Raw genomic sequence first — 25,795 nt, forward strand, 5'->3', positions numbered from 1 at the left:
TCTAAATTCAAATCAGAGAAAAACATTTTATTTCTTTATTTACAAAATATTCTTTATTTCTTTACTTAGTATCACATTGAATTAGACACTTCATTACGATATCAGCAACATAAAATTGTTTATATCTTATCTATCGCATCACACTCCTGACCAGAACACGTTGACTGTAATAAATATTTTAATTTGCGATTAATATCTTTACCATAGAATGTATGCAAAATAAAATTGAGACAGATAAATCTAATCGCATCGTGAACAGAAAGTGTACAGAGAAGCGTTGTATTCCTAAAATCTTATTTGATGACGGATAGTTGAGAAAGATCTATTGGTTAGAGATCTATATTAGTTAGAGATCTATGCATGTTCGAAAGATTTATGTTAATTAACTGCAAGATAAGCTCCTTGATTGAATGCAATTTGAACTAAAGAAAGAAAAAGTGTAATTTATACATTTACATATGATATCGTAACAGTATCATTAGTTATTCGCGTTTTAATGAAATCGAAACTTGACGTTCCATGCTAACTGCATTATTAAAATGTTAACTTGACATTTTTCACCAAATTATCCGTTTCTCCGATATCGACGAAATTTTTCAAACCCTTTTGTCGAACAGAGAGGAATATGCTCGCGCTCTTCTCGTGCCACTGTGTTTTCAATAATACGCAGCAACCTTTACCTGTTGTAAACAGAAAACTTTGTATTACAACGGAGATTGCGCAATGCTTAAGTCGGACTGTAGATAAGAAAGAATTGCGTACTGAGTTGTCCTCGTTCGTGAGCTGCGGCTAACTGATTAACGACGCGTCTTTCCACTTCGTACTTGATGGAACGAGCGCCATAATGAACGTCGTATCCATCGGCTAATACTGACAGGACTTCTCTATCCCATTTCAACTCGATCATGTGCCTCTCTTTTGCGCGTATAGCCCAGGCTTCCAATTCTCGGGTGACTAATTTGATTAGTTCCGTTCGAGAGAATGGCAGAAAGTACACGATCTCATTTATTCTTCCTAGGAACTCGTCCCTGCGAAAATGCGCCTTCAATATCGGACGTATCTGCAAAGGGATCTTATTACACCACCGCGTGCGCGACTCGGAAGTACGTGCAAAAGAGATATCTCATTTTCACTTCACATACCACTTCATCCTTAAAATTACGAGATATCTCAATACGCTCCGGCTCTTGATCCTCATCGGTAATGTTTTCTAATCGATGCTTTAACAGCCTTTCAGATTCTGCTCTGAGGTGCAGCGCGTGCTCAGCGATCTCTTGGTTTCCTAAATTCGACGTCATTACGAAAGTAGCCTTTTTGCATTCGATCGTTTTCCCTTTGCCATCGGTCAGTCTTCCCTTAAAAAGACAATGGTGCTCTGCGTAATCAGAAACTGCCAAGATAGACGAGTGATATAAGCGGCAAGTAAATACCTCGTCAAAGAGCTGTAGCAATACAGTTAAGACATCGGGATGCGCTTTGTCAACCTCGTCGAACAATACAACGGCAGTGGGACACTTTTTTAGAAGTTTCGTCAGCTGCCCGCCATTATCGTGTCCTACGTATCTAGATAATGAGTTTGATTGTTAACGTTACATCGTTGAATTTTCAATATCCTTAACGTGCAAAATTCGGAAGATGCTGAAATTGAAGCGACGATAACAGCGAGTGAGAGATTTATATACCCCGGCGGTGCTCCAATTAATTTTGCGACCTCGTGCTTCTCCTGGTATTCCGACATGTCCAGTCGGATAAAACTGTCTGCTTTGTTTCTGTGAATGTAACTTGCCAACTGCTTAGCTAATTCCGTCTTACCAATGCCTGACGAACCCAGGAAGAGAAATACTAGTGGATGCTCCTCATCTATCCAACCATTTTCTTTCCTTCTAATAGCTAACGATATTGAAGAATATTTTTTTAGCACACAAATGCGTTTTCAATTGCATTACTTTATAATAAATACAAGGAAAATTGTCTTACTAGAAGCAACAATAGAAATTGGTCCCTCCTGTCCTACGATGTGTTGCTTTAGACGTTGCTCCAGTGGAAATCTACGTCGTTCTTCCGCTTCCTAGGTAAGACATTTCAATTTACATGTTTATTATTTTCCTCTTCAAACAAATTTCACACATTTTGCGTGCATGTTGTGCACAGATAGAGAAAAATCAAGTAGCAGTATATACTTTTTCTTTCAATAGTTGATCATATTTAATAGAATATTCGACAAGCATTTCCTTGACTTCTCCTTCTTTAGCATAATCAATCGGTCGATGACCTGTTTCATTCTCTATCGTTGGATCCGCTCCTTTCTCCAACAATACCTTTACACACGCTTTCGAATCGACCAACACAGCATAGTGCAACGCTGTGAAACCTCGAAAAGTAGCCCTGTTGTTTAGTTGAGCAGAGAATTCTTCTTCTCTTTTCATAAGGACTAAGATTGAAATCAATAACAATTACTCAATAACCTAAGTTTTATATTAATAAGCTTAAATAATATTAGCAGTGGGATTTTTATCTCAAAATATTCTCAAAAATTCGCCATTAATAAATATCATAGCAACGATGATAAATAAACTATAGATACACTATATATTTTTTAAATAATTATCATCATATATACTAATTATTTATATGTATCGATTTTTATATTAGTGTTATAAATACCTTCTATAAAATTAACGCCCTTCTGCGTGGCAAGCCTATTTGCACTAACAAAATCGTCCCCTGCATTTATATCAACGCCATTATCCAACAGAATTTTCAGAATTTCAGTTTGTTCATTTACAGCAGCAACCTGCAATGCTGTCCAACCCAATGAATGCCTGACATTTATGTTAATACCATCTGCTATAGCCTGAAATATAGAATATCATTGTACGACATTACCTTTCAATAATGTCTCCATACTATATCAAAGAATACTATATTCAATAACTGATGCTAACTGAACATAAGCTGAGCATAACTGCTCAGAGAGCTCTTGGATCTGGTTTTGGTATATAGTTTCAGATTTGAGATCAGATTTAAAAATACAAAACTAAACAGACCCAAAAGTTCACTGAATGTTTAATAAGCAGTTGTGGTTGAATACTTGACGACGTTAATATTATTTTTTATCTGTCAAAGTAAACAATAAGCAAAGAATTGTGGAGAGCATGGTTCTAAGTCAATTTCATAGGCATAAGATAGTTTCAGGTTAGTCATTAAATATCTTGGTGCTGTCCTATAAAAAACTTACTTTCTTCAATTTCAAAACATCACCATGTTGGGCAGCGTGTAGAAATCTTTCCTCTGCAATTCATCGCATGGTTATATGGTTATATTTACTCACAGAAACACACACAGATATACGTATGCATATATAGTATTTACCAATGCATAATCAATAAACATACCTTTATAACGCGAATAATCACAAGATGCCACTATGAAGCCAAGACTACCCAAAAGCACTTGGAGATACTTGGAGCGTCTTCTGTTAGACTTATTGTCATGTCTTGCATATCTTTCTCTCGCAATTGCTGCCACAGTTAGCGGACAATTGAACAATATTCCATTCAGAAATCCGTGCAGCGGATAAGTCGACAGTGTGCGCTTTGACATGCACATGTGGACATAACCTGTACAGTTTGGACGAGGAATATCCTTGCGTCCACTTATAAAACATAATTTGCTAGAAAGCGCGGCTGATGTTTTCGCGCTATTCATCGCCGAGTATAATTTCAAATTACATAAACGTGACATCTCGCATAATGGTCCGTCGGGCCTTCGATACGAGGTTATGTTTCTGCAGGCCGATATCCTTCGAAAACCCCGAGTGATCACGAACGACCGCTGCGAACGTGAACGGGGATCGATTTTCCGCGCTGCTGTTAGATTCAACGATCAGATATTACCGATTGTTGCTATAACGACGCGCTTTATTTCCCGTTAGCTTATATATTTACGTAAAAACCGCACTGACACACAACATCCGATCGATGGGACCGTCGCGAGTTCGAAGCGTAACGACGCTCCGCTAATGGTTCTCTATTCGCATCGTGGGTGGTTTGGCATGACTTAAAGTACGACGACAATTTCGTCAAATGGTTCGAGAAGCCAGGTGGCACCGTGGTTATATTCATTTTCTTACTGGCAAAACACGCGGATTGCACGTAGCGATCATCGTACAATTTTCAAACCGACGATTTTAATTTTGACGTTGTTTATTCCGGCCATATTACAGGCCACTTTCTGATATCACTTTCTGGTTACCACGCCTTTTCATCCGCGATTCTATATCCCTCCATGAAAAAGTACCATTGAAATTGATCGCAGTTTCTATATAACGCTTTCGGCTCACACAATGTCGTGCGTGTTCCTGTAATAGTATTTCTATAAGAAAAAAATGCGATTACTAGAGAAACTAGCGCGAAGAGAAGATCGACACAAAGAAGGGACATCGATACGAGGAGGAAAGACACGGGGAAATTCGCGGTGGGCCGACAAAATTAGCGATATCTCGCCTGGCGTCGCCGATCGGCAAGCGCAATATTCGAAAACGTCGCTCGGACTTCTCGGTTTGCCGTCGGCCGCCATATTGCGCGACGTCGCCGCGGGTTTCGTTTCCGTCAGTTCCGCTCGAATACGAACCGTCGCACGGCCCCGCGTGCACATTAATTTCGCGGCTTGTCGGATCGCAATCTGTTCGGCGAAACGTGAATCGCGGAGTCGGCCGCTGCGCGAGGCGGCCCATCGTGCGACGCGTCGGCGAGCCGGCGATGTTCGATTTTTCGAGAAAACGCGCGTCCGGCCGGAGATCCTGCGGAATCGGCCAATCTCGCGGGTTTCCAGAATATTCCAGGCGGCTCGGCGCGCCAATCGCCGCGACCGCCCAGCGCTGCCATGATTGGTCAGTTTTGAAGCGACCTCAGCAGAAGGCAGTGCTGGCGAGATCATTTCTTGCGAGGCATCGCGCACGAGCATATCATCGGCGAGCTCTTACTCGTGATCGCGAGTTGTGGCGAAAAATCAGTCGCATTGCCTTACGACGCTGTAATTCGCTGCTTATCTCGGTGCTCCGGTCCCGCGTAGGCTTCACGTACGTCTGAGAGGGACCTCTCGTTCTCTCTCTCTCCCTCTCTGTCGACCAGAGAACAGCGAGAAATCCGCCCCCGGTGCCACAGAGACGAAGTGCCGATTCGGCCCCCAGCACACCAGCCATGGCTGCGATGTCTGTGATCGGAATCGACTTCGGGAACGACAACTGCTATGTGGCCGTAGCACGCGCGGGTGGCATTGAAACTGTAACGAACGATTATAGCCTCCGCAACACACCGTAAGTCCTTCTCTTTCTCTCTCGCTCGTTGAGACCGCCGATGCCCATCGATATTCCCTCTCTTTCTCTCACATCGGCTACCGGCGAACCTTCGTGGCCTTCGCCTTGCGCGATTTACATGTCCCACAACCGCGACGTGAATCACCTCTAACCTGAGTTTGGCCGCGCGATCTCTCTCTTTCTCCTTTTTTTTTTTCCTCTCTCCATCTATCGGCCTCGGCCCGTGTGTTGGCGTGCGATCCAGGAGGCACCGTCATCGTTCGCGACGATTGTTCCGGGCAGGTTGCCGACGTAATCCTGCCTTAATCCTCGCGATCCTCTCGAGTTTCTCATTCTCCGGAATTTCGCTCGACTGAATTTCCTCCCCATCGTGCCCGAGAATGAGGAAAAATTGCCTCACTTTTGCGCGTCGCGTGCGAGAGGTCGTCACGGAGGGACGTAAGGATCATTTTCGCGTGCACGGCTCGGCCGAATCTGAACGCAATCGGCTTTCTCTCTCTCTCTTTCTCGTTTCTCTCGCAATTTTAACGAGATATCAATGGAATGTAACGTAGAACAGTAGAACAAGGGCGTTCGCGTGTGAATACGCGCGCGGATTATCACGCTCCCGAGGACATCGGTCACATTGCCATTTACAGGCATCTCATTGCCATGCCAATACCGCTGTCACACGCGTGTTCACGTGTTTTCGGAGTATCCCTAAAAAGTCCCGCTCACCGCTTGCGCGCGTTCTGCTGCCGCCCGTTTCTTTGCATTCCTTTTGGAATTGTCAGTTGCGCTTATATTTTTATCCCCTGCAGCCGTTGCGACCCACATCATTTTTTCCTCGCGTCGATAATATATTAAATTGTCCGCAATTATACACGTGCGGAAATGCGCTCGTGTATGAACATTTTTCAGACTGTTCGAGCATTTTCTGAGGAAACTGTGAATATTAATATGAAACATTTATGTAAAGATTCCTTGGAAATTTATAATCGATCCACGGGCAATAATTTTTACATGTATTATATATTATATATATCTACTTTATATATTTGTTATCTTTATAATAATCGGCATAAGATGTAGCGATCAGAACAGTAACAATTGTTTATTTCAACTTGTGTATTCTTATGCAAATCTTGAATTGCATATTAGAGGTAACATACGTGTTGTAGTGGTACGATTAATTTACATCTTAAATCAATGAACACATGGTATAGTTTTGATTTATCTAAACATAGATCAGGTCAATGAAATCTAGATCTAGAAGCACGTATATATGTAAGTACGCTGAAATAGCCGCGTCATACAATGTCAATCAAGTATAAAGTACAAAAAGTAACCACATATATTAGGTCATGTTATCTACAGAATTACAAAAACTTTAAATACCATCGAGAGGAATGAGCAGTCTCAATATGTGTGTGCAATGTTTCCCAGGTCATGCGTTGCGTTTGGTAGAAAGAGCCGGATTCTTGGTGTAGCGGCCAAGAACCAGATGGTGACGAATATGAAAAACACCATTTACAATTTCAAAAGGCTACTAGGTAGGAAATATAATGATCCACAAGTTCAATGTGAGCGGCAGACTCTACCTTTTAAAATGACTCAACAAACTGATGGGAGCATCGGCATACATGTAAGTGTTCGCACCAAGCAAGAAGAGAGGATGACTTTGTAAATCCATTTCTGTGCTGCTTGTAAGAAAATTTGAATATTATATCCGCAGTCGCAATGGAAAGAATACGAAAATATGACTATTTGCTGTATGTAAGAGTTTTCACTTGTGTTTTCATCCATGTGAAGTATCTGTATATACGTGTGCAGGGAAATCATTGACTGGCATTTTTCAACTCCCTCACAATCTCTCAAACGATGTAGATTTGTTTAGTATTTCAACCGTCGCAATAATTCCCCTCGTCGTATAATTCAATGACCACGAATCGAAAGTAATCTAGGCACCTTGCCAGGACTCTCTCATTTCTGGAGACTCATATCTTATTTATATCTTTTTAGAATCTACGACACGGATGATTCATTAATGTTACTTGCACTGTGTAGAATCGAGCGTGCATTGTTGATAAGTTGATAAATTCGTGCGACATGAAATGTTAATGACAAACTGTTTCGTGGTTTCCCTGGTTCTCCGTATTGTTGAAGAACTTCATTCAAACGCTTATTCCTGTTCTAGGTACAATACCAGGGGGAGGAACACGTTTTCTCGCCGGAGCAAATTACCGCTATGCTCTTCACGAAGCTGAAAGATATTTCCGAGACAGCGCTGCAAACTGCTGTTAACGATTGCGTTATATCAATTCCTTCATACTTCACTCAGTCTGAGCGTCAGGCTCTACTCGATGCCGCTAGGATTGCAGGCCTTAATGTTCTAAGATTATTCAACGAGACCACCGCTACTGCTCTTTGTTATGGTATTTATAAGCAGGATTTGCCGGCGCCAGACGCGCCCCCAAGGAACGTCGTTTTCGTGGATTGTGGCCAGGCCGGCCTGCAAGTGAGCATTTGTGCCTTTCATAAAGGCAAACTTAAGGTAAGTATCCGTTTAATTTCCCATTAATACGCTAATATTCCCATCTCGCATCTCTGTGCGCATCTCTCATCCGAAGACGCTTGATCCTGTTGTTATCCTTGCTCCATTATTATTAAAGATGCTGTCAAGCGCCGCTGACAGTCAATTGGGTGGTAGAAACATCGACAGTATTTTGGCGGAACACTTCTGCCAGGTGTTTAAAAAGCGATACAATCTCGACGTGCACACCAATCCCCGGGCGTACTTAAGACTACTCGCGGAGGTGGAGAAACTGAAGAAACAGATGTCGGTTAATTCGACCACCCTGCCGCTGAATATCGAGTGCTTTATGGATGAGAAGGATGTGCACGCTGAGATCAAGCGCACCGAGATGGAGGATCTATGCAGTCATCTGATTAAGCGCATCGAGGCGACTTTTGTTCAATGCCTGGTCGATTCGAGTAAGTCCGCGTCTCGCAGAAAGAGTCGCGCATTCGGTCTTTTCGTCCTTCTGTATCAATGAGTTTCGTGCATTTTTCTTTTCTTTCTTTCAGAACTGAAGCTCGAGGAGATTCACGCGGTCGAGCTGGCAGGAGGGTCGAGCCGCGTCCCTGCTATCAAACGTTTGGTAGAGGAAATTTTCGGCCGGCCGGTGTCGACTACCTTGAACCAGGACGAATCGGTCGCTCGCGGTTGCGCGTTGCAGTGCGCTATGCTCAGTCCTGCCGTGCGTGTCCGTGAATTTTCGGTTACGGATATACAGCCGTACCCTTTGAAACTGACGTGGGACGCTACTCAAGGCGAAGAAGGGTACGCGCTTCTCGGTTTTTTTTTTAATCATTGACGTCACGTTTTCACCTAATGGCCTTTTTTTCTGACACTCCACTTGATATTTCAGAGAAATGGAAGTATTTGGGCACAATCATGCTGTACCGTTCTCGAAGATGCTGACATTCTATCGCACGAGCCCGTTTGTGCTCACTGCCAGTTACAGTTTGCCGCCTCCTTATTATCCTCAGACGCGCATCGGTACGCAAATTCGTTTTCGTTTGTTTTCATCTACGATGTTTCCCTCCGTGAATCTTTTTTTTTTTTTTTTTCATTTAAATTGATAAAAGCGATATTTTGGAAGAAACGCACGTGCGATTCGTTCATCTCCTACATTACATATTCGCGTCTCATGCAGGAACGTTTACGATAAAGAATATAAGAGCTACGCCGGAGGGCGAGTCGGCGAAGGTCAAAGTGAAAGTAAGGGTGAATCTGAACGGCATTTTGACCATCTCGTCGGCGTCGCTCATCGAGAAACGTGAGCCGACCCAGCAGGAAAAGGAGGAAGAGGATGCCCAACAGCAGCAGCAGCAGCTGAACAACATGGACGTTGATCAGCAGCAGGAGAAGAAGGACAAATCCGATCAAGACGCGCAGGCGAACGAACCACCAGCAACGGAGGTTCGTAGTCACGTCATTACATGAACATATACCATCGATTGTGACACACTCGTGTGGATAAAGCGACATTAGCGTGTAACACCGATTTCGATTGACAAATCGTTCGCCACGCATCGTCAATACGAAGTATACATATTTGTGTGATATTACATTTGATACCGTAATTTCGAATCAAATCCCGTTGCTGCAACATCCAACACGTGTTATTTAGCAGCGTCCAGGTGCATGATTGTAAGTTTATTGTGGTTTAGGTGAGCATGGATAAGACACGACGGAACTCAGATGCTGATGACGGTGGAAGAGGCGCTAGGGGTTCCGCCCCTTCCTACTCCTCCAGGATTCTCTCTTGGTTCAGCTCGGTATGGGGCATACTATCTCTACTTGGACCCATACGCATATGTCGAGATTGAGTCATACTCTGCGCCAAATTCTAAGCTTAATCGTTGCATTGTTGTTACCTTGCGACAGTTAATAATCGTGAGCATCCTTCCCCCCCTCCCCCTTCACTCATAGTTTAGGGCCACGATGATTTAGGTATTCTCTCCTTTCTATCACGCTAAAAGCTTTGTTGCTCACCTTGAAGCGGAAATCAATCTGACGCAATCCTCATGGCAACAACGAGTGCACAATAATCGCAACCGCCTTATATAACGCAAATGACATACACACACACACACATATATAATACATATAAACACACACACACGCTCATCGTCGTCGTCAATTTAGTACACTAAACGCATCTCCTCACATTTTATTTCTAGCGTTTTAATTGGATTAACATCTCGTGCATCTTCCGTTGGGCCTCCTCCGGGACCATTTTCGGTGACGTTTGTTTAACAAAACAACGATATTGCTTCTGATATATTATACCTTCTCATTCTCCTCTCTGCAACGCCAATTCATAGTACGCAGTTCCTCCGCATTTTAGGATTTGCAAACCGCATCATCACCATCACCGTCATCATCGTCATTATCATTTACTCATGTGCATTAACTTCTCTTAGGATACGAGTAGATAGTGCAAGCTATTTTACTGTGGCGTATTAGAAGCCCGTAGAATGTTGTGATTATCGGCCGTACGTATCGGAATGCATGACGTTTGGTTAGACGTAGAGTCTGAAACCCTGTGTCGATTTCTTCTGCAAACTCGGCTATCCAGCGGCATTATAAAAGTCTAGATAAAGACCGGCTTGCTTTTCTTTATGAGATATGACGTAATATATCGCAGTATCTATAACATAGATCCGTATGATAGATTGTGACATATTATTTGATTCCTTAACAGTATTTTGCATATATAAATGCATATGGGTCCAAGAACAGCTGTGTCACGCCGTGCTGTCTGTCTTTGCTCTGCTATTCTACTCACTGGGTCGCAGAAGGAAAAGAGACAGTGATATGTTTTCATAGAAGGATAGAGCGTTTTTTATCGAGCAGCATATAACATATACAAGAATAGTCCTAAGCTGTAAAGGCAGGCACGCTGAACAGTTTTCCATTCGTACAGAGAAGTGTGTACTTGCCCTGTGTTACGCACGTGCGAAAGTGCAGATGACAAAGTTTGACTTGAATCATTGTTACTCCATCTATTACGCGATATGGCGTAATGTGATGTAATACGGATTGAAAACTGTACACACAAAAGTGTATACCCCATTATCTTTGCCTCATCTTTGTCATCACCTGAAGAATTCCAGTTTAGTTCTTCTCTTTGTACAGACTTGGTTTAGTGTATTTCTTGTGTTAAGAAAAAAAGAAGTCTCGTAAAATTACGGCGATGTAAAAATCGCATATGTAAGATATTTGTTATCATCTTATTAGGGACGAAAGAAACGTTTGAAGAAAGTGATCGCGACAAGGTAAGTGCTCGTCGCTACGTAAGAAGTCTCTTATTTGCAAGAGATACTCCCATCGCAGTATGAGAAGCCGATCTGCGTAAAAAAGGCAGATAAGTCGGTGAAACGCGTGTTCGTTACTGAACATGGAAAGTTGACCGACGATATGACTGAGATAATCAACACTTACTTGTGATCGAACATTTTTTTATAGGCTTGCGCAAAACACAGTCTTAGGAAATGTATCGGTTAATATTTGACGGGTCATTTTTTTTTGTTTCAGGGTGACGATAAGGGTGACGAGAAAGGCAAGAAAAAGGTTTCCGTTCGTACGGTCGATTTACCCATCGAGGCTAACATTTGCGGACTTTCTCTGCGAGATCTCGATTCCGCGATGGAAAAGGAGGTAATCATTCGACGCACGATGCATCGTACGACTCGAGTGTTATATAATATGCATTATCTGCTCCATCTTAAATTGTAGCGACGAGAAAAAACTTCTCCAGGTATGATGTCACATCGTTATGTAATCACGTGCATTTTTCACACGAACAGGGCAAAATGACCGCCGAAGACAGGCAGGAAAAAGAGCGGGTTGACGCGCGCAATGCACTGGAGGAATACGTTTACGACCTACGTTCTAAATTGTCCGAGGAAGATCAATTGGCAACATTTATCACGGAAGCGGATAAGGAGTCTCTTAGCTGTACATTAGATGTTACTGAAATTTGGCTCTATGACGAAGGAGAGGATTGTCAGCGACAAGTCTACTCAGAACGATTGACGCGCTTGAAGGTATGCCGTTTAATGAGATCGCCCGCTGACAATTTGACGGTTTATGCGCTGAACGTCGTTCCCTCTTCCCTCCGTTATTGTTTTCCGAAATTCTCAATTGCCATTCCCTTGTCAGTCTCTAGGTGAACCGATAAAGGAAAGGAAATCCGAGTTCGAAGGACGATCTCAAGCACTGGAGGAACTGGGAGGGGCATTACAGCTGGCTAAGAAAAGCCTGGATCAGATCAAAGCGGCGAATCCGAAAGACGATAAGTATTCTCATCTGACGGAGGAAGAGGTGAAGAAAATTGAGAAAGCGGTGCAAGAGAAGTGGACGTGGTTGGAAGACAAGCGTATGGTACTTGCGAGTATATCACGCACGCAACAACCACCGATCACCGTGGCACAGATTCGCGCCGAGAAACAGGTGAGCGTCGAGAGAGATCGATTGATTTATTTTTCTCTCCTTTGTAAGTTTTGCTCGAATGTACCATCTCGTCATTTTCTCATCGTCCGCGTTCATTCGTCGCACAGGCATTGGACAACGTGGTAATACCTATCCTCAACAAGCCTAAACCTAAAGCAGAACCGCCGAAAGAAGAGAAACCAAAAGACAAAGATGCCGACGAACAGAAGATGAATAATCAAAATAGAGAAGCTAACGCTCACAATCACACCAATCAACAGACAGAGCAAGAGGAAAAGATGGACGTTGAGTAACGTCACCATAATTTATGTGGTTTTAATATTATTAAATCTATCATAATTCGAAGAGAAATAGTGAATAATTCATTTGGAAAACTGTGTTTATCGTGTCACAAAAGCGCCTGACATGTCATATTCGGAATTTTTGCACACATGGTTGTCACACAATCCGTCTCTTTCTCTTTTTTTTTTTCTACGTAACGCTTATTTCATGAAGTGTATGTACCACGTATGCGCAAGTGTATTGAAAGCTAAAATATCTACGAAGGAATGTGCGTCACAAAATCTATTTTCGTTTGAATGCAGCTTTTCTCTGACACTCGTGATAGTATATAATTACCATTTTGGACACAAGCATAGCAGCGCCTTGAAAGCCCAAATAATGAAGCTTTCTTATTTTTAAGAGTCTCTTGGTTTTCTCTAAGTTTTCAGTACGCTTCTAAGTAACTGTATCATTCTGAATGGATATTAGAAAAAGATCCTTGAAACTATTGCTTATAGTTTTAAAGTTGAAAAACCCGTTTTGTCCCATTTCTCCACGAATTTCAGCAGTTTCTGTCTCGAAAGTACAAAAATTTGTTCAGAAAAATCACGTACGCTCGTGTAGTAGGTTAAAACCTACCACATTTATTTCTTTTTTTTTCCCGGTGAAGATAAAAACCGCGGAGAAACGAAAAGAAAAACGATTTTTTCCGAAACTTTAAAACTATAGATACTGTTGCCAGTAGGGAGAATTAATATGTTGCGACCTTTCATGTAGTGCTCGAATACTAAGTTAAATCTCTAATGACTAAATTGAATTGTGAGTCTAGGTAATATATCGTTGGCGATTGTATTTAATACAACAGTTGTTCATTCCAACATTATTCATGGCTGACAGCAAATATTCTGTCTTTTCTCTTTTGTTTTGCATTTACAATAATTAAATAAATTAATGTTTCACAGATTGAAATCGCAAAGTTTTGCTTTGCCATTTGAAACGTTTGAGCGTCTATGAAGATATTAGAAATTGACTGCAATTGTTCGGTTCGGATCGCGACTTGAATCATTCTTTTTTTTTTTCTTTCTAAGTGAAAAAAGAAGTCACTTTCTAAGTGAGGAAATTAAAATTTTATCTAGATATACCATTGTAAATAACTTGTAGACATCTACATAATGACAGTATATTTCTTTATCCCAATCATATTTATATTACTATACTACTCGTCACACAACACACTTATATAGAGTCTTATATCGCAAATTTAGTTGTTCCTAGAATACACAAGAACAGGAAGTCCATATTTCACTCTTGTGCCTAACTTTGCTTTTAACAGCTAAGTGTCGCAATCTACTTATTACATACGTATAATGTACCTACGTTAGCAAAGTGTAAAGAATTTGTTAGATAGACAAAATGTAAGGAACGATTAGACACTTTGTTTCATTGATTGATACAAGTTCCCGACATACGATGTCTTTTTGTATCTTAAATTCTACGCAAATACACGAATTATTCTAATGCATTTCGAATTCTGCGTGTCCTAAAAGATAAATTTATAGCGTGCAGACTATTATATTTTTTAAGGCATTTCTCTGATAGATATTTATACGATATTCATCGTCAATATATGGAAAATAAATGGCCGATTAGTGGCTTTTAATGACCGAGATAAACGGTTATGACAAAATGAATTTAAAAACCATTTTTTTTACTTCAGTATTCCGTCATTAGCTTCTTATTACTCTGCACTTTGTCTTGTTTAAATTTAAATTTACAAAAAAAGCAAGTTTTGAAATGTTCAAGCCGCTATGCTTGATATGTAGGGTAAATCTTTGAAATTTGTTTTTTTGTAAATCTATAAACCCAAACAATGATTCCCAAAATAAGAAGAATAAGAAGAATGAAATATGGACATCTATTTTATTATTTATCCTTATGAACCATACCAACCTTATCAATTTATAAGAGAGTTTAAATTGTTGGTTAAAAACTTACGTTGCCACATGGTTACTTATAACTTATCCTACACAAGGATAAATGAATTATAATAATCTACACTTTATTGGAAAAAATAATATATTCAATAGGCGCAATGCACTACTTTACTGTATTTTTGCTTTGGTACGGAAATTTATAGCAACATTTTCACAATCGCATGAAGATCGAACGGCATACCTAAAGTATAAATCGCAGGCATTGCACAATATAGTTCGAATGAATTTTGGAATGTAAGTTATACCTTATGATAATTATTTTTCACATGAATTGTATAACATAGATCATATTATATCCGTTACTTTTGTGAAAAAAACTCTAGCTGTTACCTGACCTTTTGGCTAAAGCAAAAGTAAGGTAAATTATATCGATAAATGCTGTTTATGCGCAGCATATCTTTTGAGGTTTCAGTTGAATAATGTCGAAACTAAATTTATTGACTGTGATTATGTCGTAAATGATCACCAAGGTGTACTTAATAATAAAGAATTAATCTCTCTTAGTTGGTGTCCTGGACTGATCGTCAAAGTATGCTCTGTATATAAAAGCCCCTAAGGCAATGTGTAACACTACAACTGCAACACCAGCAGAGTACACGTTACTTGGCACATGGTTCAGTCCCAATACACCTGAAAATAAATTGCAGAGCTTTCGTTAGTCAGTCATTTAAGGTAAAGATACATCAAAACAATATTTCAGCTACGAAAATACAGAAATATGATTTTTCTCCTGGCAGTTATATAACAAATTTAGTAATGAACTTATCATGACTTTCTCATGTATATTTCGTACCATCAAAGAAGAAAACCTTGCTTGTGAAAAACGATATCACAGGTAATGCAATTATTACCACACTGTGATACAAGACCGTCTTGAACACCTGCAGTTCTGTCAACTCCTAAAATCAACGTAACAAAAAGAGTTGATACACTTTATGTAGCAAGTTGATATATACATATATGCGAGTAAATATAGATATCGAATTATTGCTGTCAATATCAAGCTTACCTTTGTACCTGACATGATTGTTTATTGTGTGAAAGTTATAAAATTAGAAGGATCGTGTGAACGTCGGTGTTTTTACGCTGAATCCGGCTGACGTACTGAATAATTTAACACTGACTCGGTGTACACGTGTACATAGAACTTATCTCGATGTTAGATACACGTCGAACATCGGCTCTCGCTTGTTATTTTTCTACGATACGACGCATTTCTCATTTCACAGCAGCAGTTCCCGCCAGCAACGTTCGTCGAGCGTGTTCGGCGTATAATACAGAACGCGCATAAAATAGCGTTACCCCCGGTTTTAGCGCATTACTCGACGGTTTCGAGAAATTGAGGTTACATTCCCGGATTGTCGCCAGCGCCGCCAGAGGCGCCGCACACGCCCGGCACTCGCGGTGCCTTCGATTTTCGTATCTGACGACGATTCTACGCACTCTGGAGTAGCGTATTAGTATTTTGAGAAATTGCGTGTGTGTATATGTATCGTTTCAAGGCGCATAGTCCTGCGACGACACGACAGCTGATCCATGTGATTGTTTACCAGCGCAAACATGAAAAATCACTTGCAATAACGGTTGTACTGTGTTAACCGAAAAGGCTACGTTATTATTCCCCTTCAAGTATGGGATGCTGCTACAGTTTCTGTAAAGAGGACAGCGGTCCGCAGGTAACCGTTCGCGAGACGAATTCGCGTTCCCTACTTTTACCCCTCACGTCTTATCACTATATGCGTCTCGAATTATCGCGTATAACACGCCTACTCGGCGACACTGCGTATGACGAATCTCTCATAGCGAGGACATACAGCGAAATCGACAGCGACGATAATTTGCTAGGCAAAAATGCGTCACTCCTGCCACACTTTTTAAGTATTCGTTTATTATTGTTGTTCACTTATTTTTCGTATCATATCTCATTCAGGGTGGAGAGGCGAACGAAAGGACGCACCTGTTGGTGGATCCTGTCAGCAACAACACAAATATACTAAGAGTACATAGGTGAGTCATCTCTGATTCAGCTAGCCTGAATATCTTATCGCACCGAGCATATCTTATCGTATTAACCGTATTTATCTTACTGTGTGTTCATAGTTCTAATAGTTATAATATTTTGAACACTTACCTAGAGGCAAGATCAAGTAAAACCTTGCGCCTTCTTCTATTTTAGCGATGATTACGTCAACCAATATGCAAGTTCTGTGCCTAAAAAGACGGACGAACAAAGTGCATTAAATAGAATTTTACACGAAACTGCAGCGTAAGTGGCTTCGTTATTAATGAAAGAAACTTTTAATTTGCGTGTTTATTTTCATTCTCTTTCAATGTTTTCTACAAGTTCTGTCTTCGACATTGTGCCGTATTTTACACCGTCGGGGTTCGACTTGTTTACGACATAGCAATTAAAGCCTTTCTTATATATCTTCCCTTTGTGTACAATTAGAAAGCTTGTAAACGTTATTGTAAACTTCTATCAGTGAGAAGAGTTTTTAAGTCATCTAGTGACAAACGTGTGTTAATCCGGCAAATTATGATTTTCCAAGCTCTCTCTGAACCTGGCATTTCTTTGTTTTTTCTTACAGCAACGTCATAGACGTTGGTGCGTTAGACTCACATAATCTCGAACAACACGAATACATGGACAGGGCACGTGCGTATTCAAAGAGAATAGAATCGGGAAGAATTGCGCTCCCTGAGACCGCGTCTTGCTTCCTCAAGGACATACCTGCGCCAGAACGAACATTGGCAGTTGAACCCCTGGCAAGTGGAGATCAAGAATTGGTAAGGAGCGACACAAAACTACCCTCTTCCTGCGATGCTTGCTGTTGCAACTTGTACACTAAGGCGCAACTTCGATGCGATATGACGAAGTGAACGCGATATTTGCAGATTACTGAAATGCTCAACAAGGCTGTGACGGCGTTAGGCGATGTGAAAGTTCAACATAAGGAGGACCTGGTGGTGCCGTTTCTATCGTGATCGATGGCTGTCCCCGAAATTCACTTATAATCTTATCACATCTCTGACTGGGACTTCAACGTTCACGCTGCACTGAAGAACATATATCTCTTCGGAAAATAAGTCGGCCTAAGGCCGAATCGCAATTCTAGCGTTTGCTGAGGGGAAGGAATACGCATATTGTAACGCGGATTAAGATGTAGTATATTATACAAAATGTTACGAGATATTGATATTGATATTCGCTTGCTGTATAACAATGGCTTCGTCCGATCATCGGATAGGTACTTCTCTCTTTTACTTTCGAAGTTTAGGATTTAAGGATGTGCGCCGGAAATTCCCCGCACAGTTTATCATTATCGTCTATTAGTGCAGTTTTTATGTGAAAGATTAATTTGTCACCATATAGTCCTCTATATCGACGTATATACATTCGTAAAAGCGGAAGAATACTATTTTATCATTGTTCAATAAATTCTATCGAATCACAGACAATTGCCATTTTTTTTTTTTTTTGGAAATCCGTGTCGTTAACTCGACGAGGCTGAACAACCAACGAATCCGAGAAATTCCGAGAAAGGGTCTTTTTTCGATTTCCGCAAAAAAAGTTGAATTACGAGTTTCGCTCGGGAAAAACCGAGCAAAAAACCGAACAAAAACCATGTTCACGTCACGCTTGTTCAGGTTTTTTTTTTCACCCGAGACCTCGAGCCTGGTATTTTATCGTCAATATGCCGTGGAAAATTTGTAATTTGAACGCTACCTGAACTCTGACACTGATTTACAACCGAACAAAAGGTAGAAAGTTCCATGGCAGAGAAAGCCGCGGGTCTGCGATAAGGGAAGGGACGCGTCAATAAAAAAAAAAAGAATTTTCCACGCAACTCGCAAATGAGCTCGCTTGCATACCTGAACGAACAACGGAAGTGGAAAAGGAAAAGTTCCTGAATTCGTTCCGCAGACGAATTTACGGGCTCGAGAACGGACGAGTCGGAAGGGGAAAGGAACGGTTCGAAACGCGCGCCACTGCGGAGCGGCGTGGGGGCTTGAGCCGGGTCACTTGATTGGCCGTGCGTTACGAGGCGCAGAGGGGCATCGACCGTTCTGGCGTCAGGCAGCGATCGGACTGGCAGAACTTGCCGTTCAGTGCCACCAATACACAAGTGCCGGGAGACTCTCTATCGCCGACCATTGGTCCTCAATTTGCCGACCAATCATTGGGAAAGTGCCTACGAAAATATCCAATGTAAGTTCACAAATTATCAAACATCAGCCCGGCGTGACCGCGCGCCCGCGTCCGCTATTAAGCGTCCGATTTCGCGTAGCCGCCGTTTTCGCCGCGTGCCCGCGCCTCTCACCGCGCCGAAAAAGCCGTCGGCCGTACGGCCATGTTTGCCGTGGGAGCCCGAGATCGCGTTCCCGCATCGGGAATCCACACGACGCCCGCGATGGCGAAAGTTGTCGGAAGGTGCGGTGTCGTCGTCCCGCCGCCGGCGGTCGCAACGGCCGCGCGCGAATCTCGTGCCGCCCGGAAGCGCGGCCGCGAGGGAAGCCACGACGACGTCGAACGGTACTCTCGTTGGCCTTCGACGCGAGACGACGACGCTCGCCAGCCGGTTAGCTGGCTGGCTTCGTCCGTCTGTTGCTGCGTATGTCGCTCCTCGGACCCTTGGGACGGTATGTGCGTATCCCGGCTTCCCGGCCGCACGTGGACCTCGCTCGAGACTCGATCCATTGTTTTCGCCACGTTGGCGTGAGTCGCACTAACACCAGCGCTGAACTCCCCGGCCGCGTCAACCGACATGTTTCGTCTGCTATAGCTTAACGTTAACCTTCCACGAGCGCGGAGAAATAATGAATCGGACGACGACACGATTTTGTCGGTGCGTGCACATATCCGAGGTGTCCATACGTATATGCCTGAGATCGTTGCGTCTGTGACAATTTTCCTCCTTCTCAGCTGTTTTTTTATTTACTGACGACGATCCTTTGCTATCATAGTGAGACATCGCAATGGAGCAGCTCAGCGAAGGTCAGGCGGTTGTGGTGGGTGGTACGGGAGGAACGGTGCAGGTCGTTCAGATGGGTCAGGGTGGCCAGGCTATGATGCTCCCGCAGGCCATACAGGTGGCTGCTCCCAACGGACAGATCCAGGTTGTACCTGTGTCCAGTTTAACGAACACAGGCCAGCAGATAGTTATTCAGCAGCCCCAAACGCCACAGATCATTCAAACACCCGATGGACAAACTTACATTTATCAACCTGTCCAGCTGGAAGGACAAGTTCAACAGACGCAACCGACAGGTTTGTTTACATCAAACGGATTACTTTCCGGCTCAATACAGAGATCTTGATTTGTAATGGCATCTTTCGAATTCGCAGTTATAAATATCAATGGCAATCTCATGCAAATCGCTGGGACTACGACGCAGGCCACCACCAACACGGCTACCACATCGCCGGTACAGCCTCTGGCTAGTCCTACAGCAACAGTATCTCAGGCAGGAAATGTTGTTATGGTAATTGTGAAAGTTATATGTACAATCAGTAGCTACACGTTATACTAACTTGTAGTGACCTTCAAAGAGTATTTTGGACTCAAAATGGTCTGGTTGCAGACCGATTTCAAGATTAACGCTTCTCGAAATGATACCGCGAATACAAAGATGTACATATAATTGCTTCTCAATTAATAAGAAAGAGTCGACGATTGAATGATTACATAAATTCTTTCATGAAATAGATGGTGCCGGGAAACAGCGGACAGACGCAGTTCCAGAGAGTCGCCTTACCTAATGCCGAGTTTCTCGAAGAAGAACCATTATATGTAAACGCTAAACAATACAGGCGTATATTGAAACGTCGTCAGGCACGCGCGAAATTAGAGGCCGAAGGAAAGATACCTAAAGAGAGACCGGTATGTATTTTCTGGAGTTTCTATAAATTATTTTTTCTTCAAACAATTGAAGGGCGACGTTTTTTTTCATCTTGCCGAATGTTTTCGTTCGTAAGAAGTTTTCTGAAACTGTTTCATGCATTGATTTCATGTCGTGTAGATGTAAAAATATTGTAATATATAATAATAATATATATTATATTTTGATACATATATATATATAAATATTTTATGTTTACATATAAAATATGCCCTCTATATTTTTTTTAATTTTTTTTTTATATAAAGAGAAAAGTAAATGAATTTTAATTTTGTAGAAATATCTTCACGAGTCCCGACATCGACACGCGATGAACAGAATTCGTGGTGAAGGTGGCCGTTTTCATTCCGGTCAAGTGAAAAAGCGGAAGTAAGTCTCCTGTAAAAAAAAAAAAATAAGGAGTCACGTGTCTCTCGGTCATGATTTTGCGCGAGGGTGTAATTATTTCATTTTGTTAGTGCAAATGCAAATTTCGTGATTAAACATGTCGCAATTTCAATCGGCAACAATATCATTCATACTACAGCAATAACAGCCGAAAATATAGGTATATCGTATTAACATACGATATCATCGCGTAGACAGTCACGATGTTACGATACGATCGATACCGTTGGAACCACAAAAGAAACACTTTTACGTTTTGTTTCTTCTCCGGCCAATGCCGATCTTGCGATTTTGCGGAAGTGTAAGTTGCATTTGCCGTTTCTGATTATTTATTGCAAAAATGAAATAATACCCTGCAAAATATGATCTCTGATGACAATATTGTCAGATAATCGTTTATATAATGTAAATAATTAAATATAAATTTGATTGAAAGAGAAATAAAATGTAAGAAGTTTATATGCTTTATAAGTAAAAGCAAAATGTAACATTTGTTCGTTTAGTTATTGTGATTAAATCGTATTTGTTTTTTTGTAAATATTTTTATCCAGGCGTGACGTATGTATATACGTACGTACGGAACCATAAGAATATCATAGTATTGTATACAGGATGTTAAAAAAGAAAACTTGGAAGTTTAAAAAGACGATTAATAAATTCGTATTTTTTTAACAGACTCTGACTTTTGTGTAGAATCCTTATTTGAAATGTAACTGCAAAAATATGTTATTGAACACAGACTAGTATTTGATAATACGATAAATGGTTACATCTCTTGATATTTTGCTATGAAAAAAAAGGTCTTAAAATTGGCAAGATAATCTGCAGATGAACACCGTTTCTGTAGCATTCTGTATACATACACATAGGTATCATTAATCTCCCAGTATTTACGCATTCATATGATAGTTTTATAGTAGTTCGATAGACATATAACAGCTTTACTTCGGTAAGGCAATGCATACCGACTACACAAATGGAAAATTAAGTTGTACCTGGGGAAATTTTAATTACACAAATGGAGTATATCACTTAATCATATTCTATATAAGCACAAAGATCAGTCACCGAACGTGTTGAATTCAACTAAAACTGAGATATTGTGAAGTGAGAGAGACTGAATTATAATTTATAAATTATTAATTGTCATATGCGAAGAATCCGTTTTACAGATAACATCAGGTTGCTCTTTCTGTGCAATCCCGGGAAAGAATTTTCCATACATAATTATACGTTATAAAGCCGTCACATATATAATATATATAAGTATATAATGAGTTAGATATGATTTATGTATAATTATATGTATTATATATGAGTGGTTTTTTCCCAGGATTTCATAATGTGAGGCATAAGTCGCAACGCGCCTTAAGTCCGTGTACAACTTTGTAAGAGTAGTCGGAAGTGAGAAGGTGCGATATGTGAGAGCTCATCAGTGATCAGTCTTGACTATTGTTCACGACAGTGTGAAAGAGATTTGCGATGACGTATTTATGTCCAGCGCACGATATCCGATGGAAAAACTTATGTTTGGAAATTTCCAGAAGATACACTTTCCTGCCCAAATACTGGTTGCGTTGCAAAACTCGTCGGGAATGATGTCCGCGCCTCTTTGTTTCCGATGTTGTTTGATCGAGCCTATCACTTTCTGTGAAATGATTATACTGTTAAGGTACAAAAATGAATGTCTGCGTAGCAACACTTGTATGTAATCTCTCGTGATCCGAGATATCGATTCCGTATACATTTTACAAATAAGCAATTTCCGAGCGTAGGCGCGTAATTTATGCTGAAAATACGATGTTTCATGGTGCAAAGGTTCTTGCTTTGTTTTACAAAATCTTGCGTATCTTGAGATATTTAGTGGTATAAACAATTTAATAGGCAAATTTGTTACACGTGTTACGTAGGCATCTAAGGAAAACTGAAGGAACGTCTTTGCGTAGCTCTGCTAGACACCGCTGAGACACAAGACGGTGAAACGCAAACGTCAGTAAGACACGAGCAATTAGTTACTACAAGTCAATACACTTTCTGCGAGTGAGTTCGTCGTGATCAAGTCAAGGTGGAATTACGACGCGAATGTGCCGAAAATTGATGCCTTAGCGCGCCCAATACTCGTTTCTTGCAATATTCCTCGAAGAATGACTCTGGGGAGTAGTTTTTTTTTTAGTGAAAACTCGAGACTTTCTCAGATGCTTACGTGTCGAATTTGAAGTATTTATATTCACTAGCACTTATTTTTTAAAGCGAGCGTGAATGGGCGTGTTGTAAACCGTCTGCAATAGCCATAAAGTAATAAAAATGTAAGTTAATTGACCAAAGCACAGTCGATTATTCTTGGACTTTAAGAATCCAATTGGCCGATCAGCTTACTGCTTACATCTTGCTTACATTTTATGGCTATTGTAGACAATCCTTTAATGAGCATGCGGCGTGCGTGTGTACGTTTGTACTGCCTACACCAGATATGTAAATAATTACGAAAGTAAACAAACGGATAGCGCCTGTTTCGACGTGGATATGCGCGTGGTGTGAATAATGAAAATTTGTACAGTCGTGGGCTAAGCGATTATAGCAAATAATTAGTGATATAACGAGGAAATTATGAGATGAAATGGAATCATGTGTGCATGAAAGAACGTAAATTCTGTTTTCTACTAACTCGTGTGTGTATGTGTACTACACATTTCATTTCACCACCGTGTCGTACGCGCGATCCCGACATATCCCTGCGCGCGCGAGTCCCACGTCCTCGACTTGATAATTAAGCGATATAAAATGGCTGTTTCAAAAGCGTACCTTCTCGATGGTACGGAGGGAAACTTCGCTTCGGTATTCGCTAGCGATCCGATTCAGCGATCCGATCCCACCACGGTACCCTTTGACGGCCTCTGCGCGGTTCAATACGTGTTCTGCGTTCGAGATGCTTTGTAATGCAATCCTCCGCTCTCTACTTCGATGTGTCGATATACTCGGAATTCCCGGCGATCCAAGAAAGAAAGAGGATGATCTCTCTGAAAATTGAATTACGCGAATAAGACTGAATCTGCAATAGATATAGTGAGCCATTGCCGAAGCTTTTTGCTTCAAGTGCTAAATTGCAACGTAATTTCCAACAAAAAGCTTTCCCGGCGCTCCTAGGTTGTCGCAATTCCCAAGGTAGCATTGCTACAACTTTTCGTCAGAAATTACGTTTTATATTTTATTACTCAAAGCGAAAGGTTCAAGGCTTGCTATACCTATTGTAGATCTGGATTAATCAAGAGAGATACATCGATCGTCACGTAAGGCGACGGCCAACACGATTGTTCCGACTATAGGAAACGACTGATCCCCTTCTGATATTCGAGATAAAGTCATTTTTTGTTGAGCCGTCTTATTAGTCGAGGAGCCTTGCCAGGTTCTCTCGAGTGATCCAGTTGATACGTGCAGACTACGTCAAGATTTCTCTTTTTCGCGTTCTATTTAATTTTGAATCCGGCATGACGCGAGATGGAGTGTATCGCTCGAACGAGGAAACCTATCGTGTATCTATAATTTCAAGGATATTCGATTACGTCTTGTACGCATCGTATCTATATGCGCCTTGAGGAGAGGAAGGTCAGAGTCGGAACGGTTAATTTGGAGCATGATAGCGGAAATAAAAGATAAAGGAGAAAAAATGGTAAAAGATAATGCACGTTTTTCCGAAACAAAGCCGCTTATATTTCTTCTTGTTTAGATAGCCTCTTCCGGATCCTCGCTTCGTTCGTTCTCAGACAGTGAATCACTTCCCCGTTGCGTGTCCGGATATTGTTTGCGCGGCTCAAGATGTTTAGGAGCGACGGATAACGGGGTAACGCTTTGTATCTGCCTTTTCCACGCGGCAATTTGTCCTACAGATGGTCGGGAAGTCTCGCGTATCCTCGTCGGTCTCCACGATCGTTTCCGTCGGATTTAGTTGACTCGGATACTTCGCTGCTCCTCGGGGAAATTTGGCGAGCGGTACCGCGAGGAGGATCGCATTTTCTAGAGTAGCTCGCGGATAACGGCATCGTGCGAAATCATCTCGCGGCCGACATACACGCGGCTTTATCTGCGATAGTCCCGTTTCTCGGCGCGCGCATCAAGGAAGTCGCGAGAAAAAGAAAAAGAGTTTTCCGCCGGATTCAACCTCGACTGACACCTTTGCTTCAATTTCTCCTTTTAATTTGTATTTTTGTGTTTTTTATTTCTATCCCTTTTTTTGTCTTTCATCGAGCAAGTAAACCTTCGACGGTAACGCGTGTATGTTATGTAGCACAATTTCACAAACAAAATTAGTCGTAAACGAATAATAATAATAAATTCGTAATAATAAAATAATAAATTCGTTCAATAAGAGATGAGTGGGCAATTAAAGACTTAAAGGATTGCCGCGAGCATTAAAGTGACAAATCTGCGCGTCAAAGGAGTGCGAGCGAGACTCGAACCAACTTAGCCGCGACCCGAACCATGGTTCGAGTCTCGGCTAAATCGGTTTGAATCTCGCGTTTTCCCGACGTGTAAATTGATTTATCACATTAAAGCCTGCGGCGGCAATCGTTCGTCTTTAATTGTACTTCTCGGCGTATATTTATATTTTCGCTCGCTTCATATCTTATTCATAAAAATGTGTTCACTCGTTGACGCCCCGCCGAGATGTAAATTACGCTTTCGGGAATTAAGCGGGCATTTATATTCGTGTTTATTATCATCCATACGTACACGAAGTCCGAAACGTAGTCCGAACGTAAATTAACAGCGGTAAGACGTATCGAAGCATATTACGTGTTAATACTTCGCGCAATATCCCGCAATGCTACTTGTAAAGTCATTTAACGATTCGTAATCTCTGTTCCAACTCCTCTCGCGATAAAGCCCGGGATTCGCAGGCTCGGGTATAGTAATCGTCTCACGACGCGAGGCTTA

General features: G+C 41.5%; 6 protein-coding genes across 12 annotated transcripts; 3 read left to right on the forward strand and 3 right to left on the reverse strand.

Moving 5' to 3' along the window:
- Positions 1-49: 49 nt before the first annotated feature.
- Positions 50-4,675, reverse strand: LOC106743988 (caseinolytic peptidase B protein homolog). The gene is made up of 10 exons (XM_014618357.1): positions 3,396-4,675; positions 3,239-3,291; positions 2,665-2,854; positions 2,181-2,431; positions 1,978-2,068; positions 1,683-1,890; positions 1,431-1,563; positions 1,143-1,355; positions 763-1,060; positions 50-680 (listed from the first exon to the last, which is right to left on the reverse strand). Exons 1-10 carry the CDS (start codon positions 3,742-3,744, stop codon positions 535-537), a joined length of 1,932 nt encoding a protein of 643 aa, XP_014473843.1. The 5' UTR covers positions 3,745-4,675; the 3' UTR covers positions 50-534.
- A 218-nt stretch (positions 4,676-4,893) lies between these two features.
- Positions 4,894-13,089, forward strand: LOC106743987 (97 kDa heat shock protein). Of its 2 annotated transcripts, XM_014618355.1 has the most exons (12): positions 4,894-5,317; positions 6,743-6,941; positions 7,494-7,850; positions 7,969-8,290; positions 8,384-8,639; positions 8,728-8,858; positions 9,016-9,281; positions 9,533-9,640; positions 11,403-11,525; positions 11,675-11,914; positions 12,030-12,320; positions 12,428-13,089. In XM_014618355.1, the coding sequence occupies exons 1-12, from the start codon at positions 5,202-5,204 to the stop codon at positions 12,611-12,613; spliced, it is 2,595 nt and encodes an 864-aa protein (XP_014473841.1). In that variant the 5' UTR covers positions 4,894-5,201; the 3' UTR covers positions 12,614-13,089. The 2 variants fall into 2 exon arrangements, with proteins under 2 accessions (XP_014473841.1, XP_014473842.1); XM_014618356.1 differs by lacking the exon at positions 9,533-9,640 and having other exon boundaries at positions 4,895-5,317.
- Positions 13,090-13,649: 560 nt separating this feature from the next.
- Positions 13,650-15,909, reverse strand: LOC106743993 (vacuolar ATPase assembly integral membrane protein VMA21 homolog). Its single transcript, XM_014618367.1, has 3 exons — positions 15,585-15,909; positions 15,369-15,474; positions 13,650-15,205 (listed from the first exon to the last, which is right to left on the reverse strand). Exons 1-3 carry the CDS (start codon positions 15,597-15,599, stop codon positions 15,066-15,068), a joined length of 261 nt encoding a protein of 86 aa, XP_014473853.1. The 5' UTR covers positions 15,600-15,909; the 3' UTR covers positions 13,650-15,065.
- Positions 15,910-16,048: 139 nt separating this feature from the next.
- LOC106743991 (ragulator complex protein LAMTOR1) lies at positions 16,049-18,029 on the forward strand. Its single transcript, XM_014618364.1, has 5 exons — positions 16,049-16,251; positions 16,506-16,582; positions 16,752-16,841; positions 17,164-17,362; positions 17,471-18,029. The coding sequence occupies exons 1-5, from the start codon at positions 16,207-16,209 to the stop codon at positions 17,558-17,560; spliced, it is 501 nt and encodes a 166-aa protein (XP_014473850.1). The 5' UTR covers positions 16,049-16,206; the 3' UTR covers positions 17,561-18,029.
- Positions 17,864-19,347, reverse strand: LOC106743992. The gene is made up of 2 exons (XM_014618365.1): positions 18,898-19,347; positions 17,864-18,768 (listed from the first exon to the last, which is right to left on the reverse strand). Exons 1-2 carry the CDS (start codon positions 19,341-19,343, stop codon positions 18,738-18,740), a joined length of 477 nt encoding a protein of 158 aa, XP_014473851.1. The 5' UTR covers positions 19,344-19,347; the 3' UTR covers positions 17,864-18,737.
- Positions 18,698-24,531, forward strand: LOC106743989 (nuclear transcription factor Y subunit alpha). Of its 6 annotated transcripts, none has more exons than XM_014618359.1 (5): positions 18,698-18,785; positions 19,541-19,844; positions 19,923-20,059; positions 20,284-20,457; positions 20,754-24,531. In XM_014618359.1, the coding sequence occupies exons 2-5, from the start codon at positions 19,553-19,555 to the stop codon at positions 20,847-20,849; spliced, it is 699 nt and encodes a 232-aa protein (XP_014473845.1). In that variant the 5' UTR covers positions 18,698-18,785; positions 19,541-19,552; the 3' UTR covers positions 20,850-24,531. The 6 variants fall into 6 exon arrangements, with proteins under 6 accessions (XP_014473845.1, XP_014473844.1, XP_014473849.1 ...); XM_014618358.1 differs by lacking the exon at positions 18,698-18,785 and adding an exon at positions 18,820-19,422; XM_014618363.1 differs by lacking the exon at positions 18,698-18,785 and adding an exon at positions 18,820-19,422 and having other exon boundaries at positions 19,923-20,041.
- The last annotated feature ends 1,264 nt before the right edge of the window (positions 24,532-25,795 follow it).

The sequence above is a fragment of the Dinoponera quadriceps genome, unplaced genomic scaffold (genome assembly GCF_001313825.1).
Source record: "Dinoponera quadriceps isolate SergipeBrazil2010 unplaced genomic scaffold, ASM131382v1 scaffold1252, whole genome shotgun sequence".
NCBI lineage: Eukaryota > Metazoa > Arthropoda > Insecta > Hymenoptera > Formicidae > Dinoponera > Dinoponera quadriceps.

Coding starts and splice junctions, on each gene's coding strand:
- LOC106743988 (XM_014618357.1), bottom strand. CDS start 3,744: ATGTCACGTTTATGTAATTTGAAATTATACTCGGCGATGAATAGCGCG. Junction 3,292..3,395: donor TGATTATTCGCGTTATAAAG/GTATGTTTATTG, acceptor GATGAATTGCAG/AGGAAAGATTTCTACACGCT. Junction 2,069..2,180: donor ATCAACTATTGAAAGAAAAA/GTATATACTGCT, acceptor TGTCTTACCTAG/GAAGCGGAAGAACGACGTAG.
- LOC106743987 (XM_014618355.1), top strand. CDS start 5,202: ATGGCTGCGATGTCTGTGATCGGAATCGACTTCGGGAACGACAACTGC. Junction 9,282..9,532: donor ACGAACCACCAGCAACGGAG/GTTCGTAGTCAC, acceptor ATTGTGGTTTAG/GTGAGCATGGATAAGACACG. Junction 11,526..11,674: donor ATTCCGCGATGGAAAAGGAG/GTAATCATTCGA, acceptor TCACACGAACAG/GGCAAAATGACCGCCGAAGA.
- LOC106743993 (XM_014618367.1), bottom strand. Junction 15,206..15,368: donor CAAGGTTTTCTTCTTTGATG/GTACGAAATATA, acceptor ATTTATTTTCAG/GTGTATTGGGACTGAACCAT.
- LOC106743991 (XM_014618364.1), top strand. CDS start 16,207: ATGGGATGCTGCTACAGTTTCTGTAAAGAGGACAGCGGTCCGCAG. Junction 16,583..16,751: donor AATATACTAAGAGTACATAG/GTGAGTCATCTC, acceptor CTTCTATTTTAG/CGATGATTACGTCAACCAAT. Junction 17,363..17,470: donor CAAGTGGAGATCAAGAATTG/GTAAGGAGCGAC, acceptor CGATATTTGCAG/ATTACTGAAATGCTCAACAA.
- LOC106743992 (XM_014618365.1), bottom strand. CDS start 19,343: ATGTCGGTTGACGCGGCCGGGGAGTTCAGCGCTGGTGTTAGTGCGACT. Junction 18,769..18,897: donor CCGACGGCTTTTTCGGCGCG/GTGAGAGGCGCG, acceptor ATATTTTCGTAG/GCACTTTCCCAATGATTGGT.
- LOC106743989 (XM_014618359.1), top strand. CDS start 19,553: ATGGAGCAGCTCAGCGAAGGTCAGGCGGTTGTGGTGGGTGGTACGGGA. Junction 20,060..20,283: donor AGGCAGGAAATGTTGTTATG/GTAATTGTGAAA, acceptor TTCATGAAATAG/ATGGTGCCGGGAAACAGCGG. Junction 20,458..20,753: donor AGATACCTAAAGAGAGACCG/GTATGTATTTTC, acceptor TTAATTTTGTAG/AAATATCTTCACGAGTCCCG.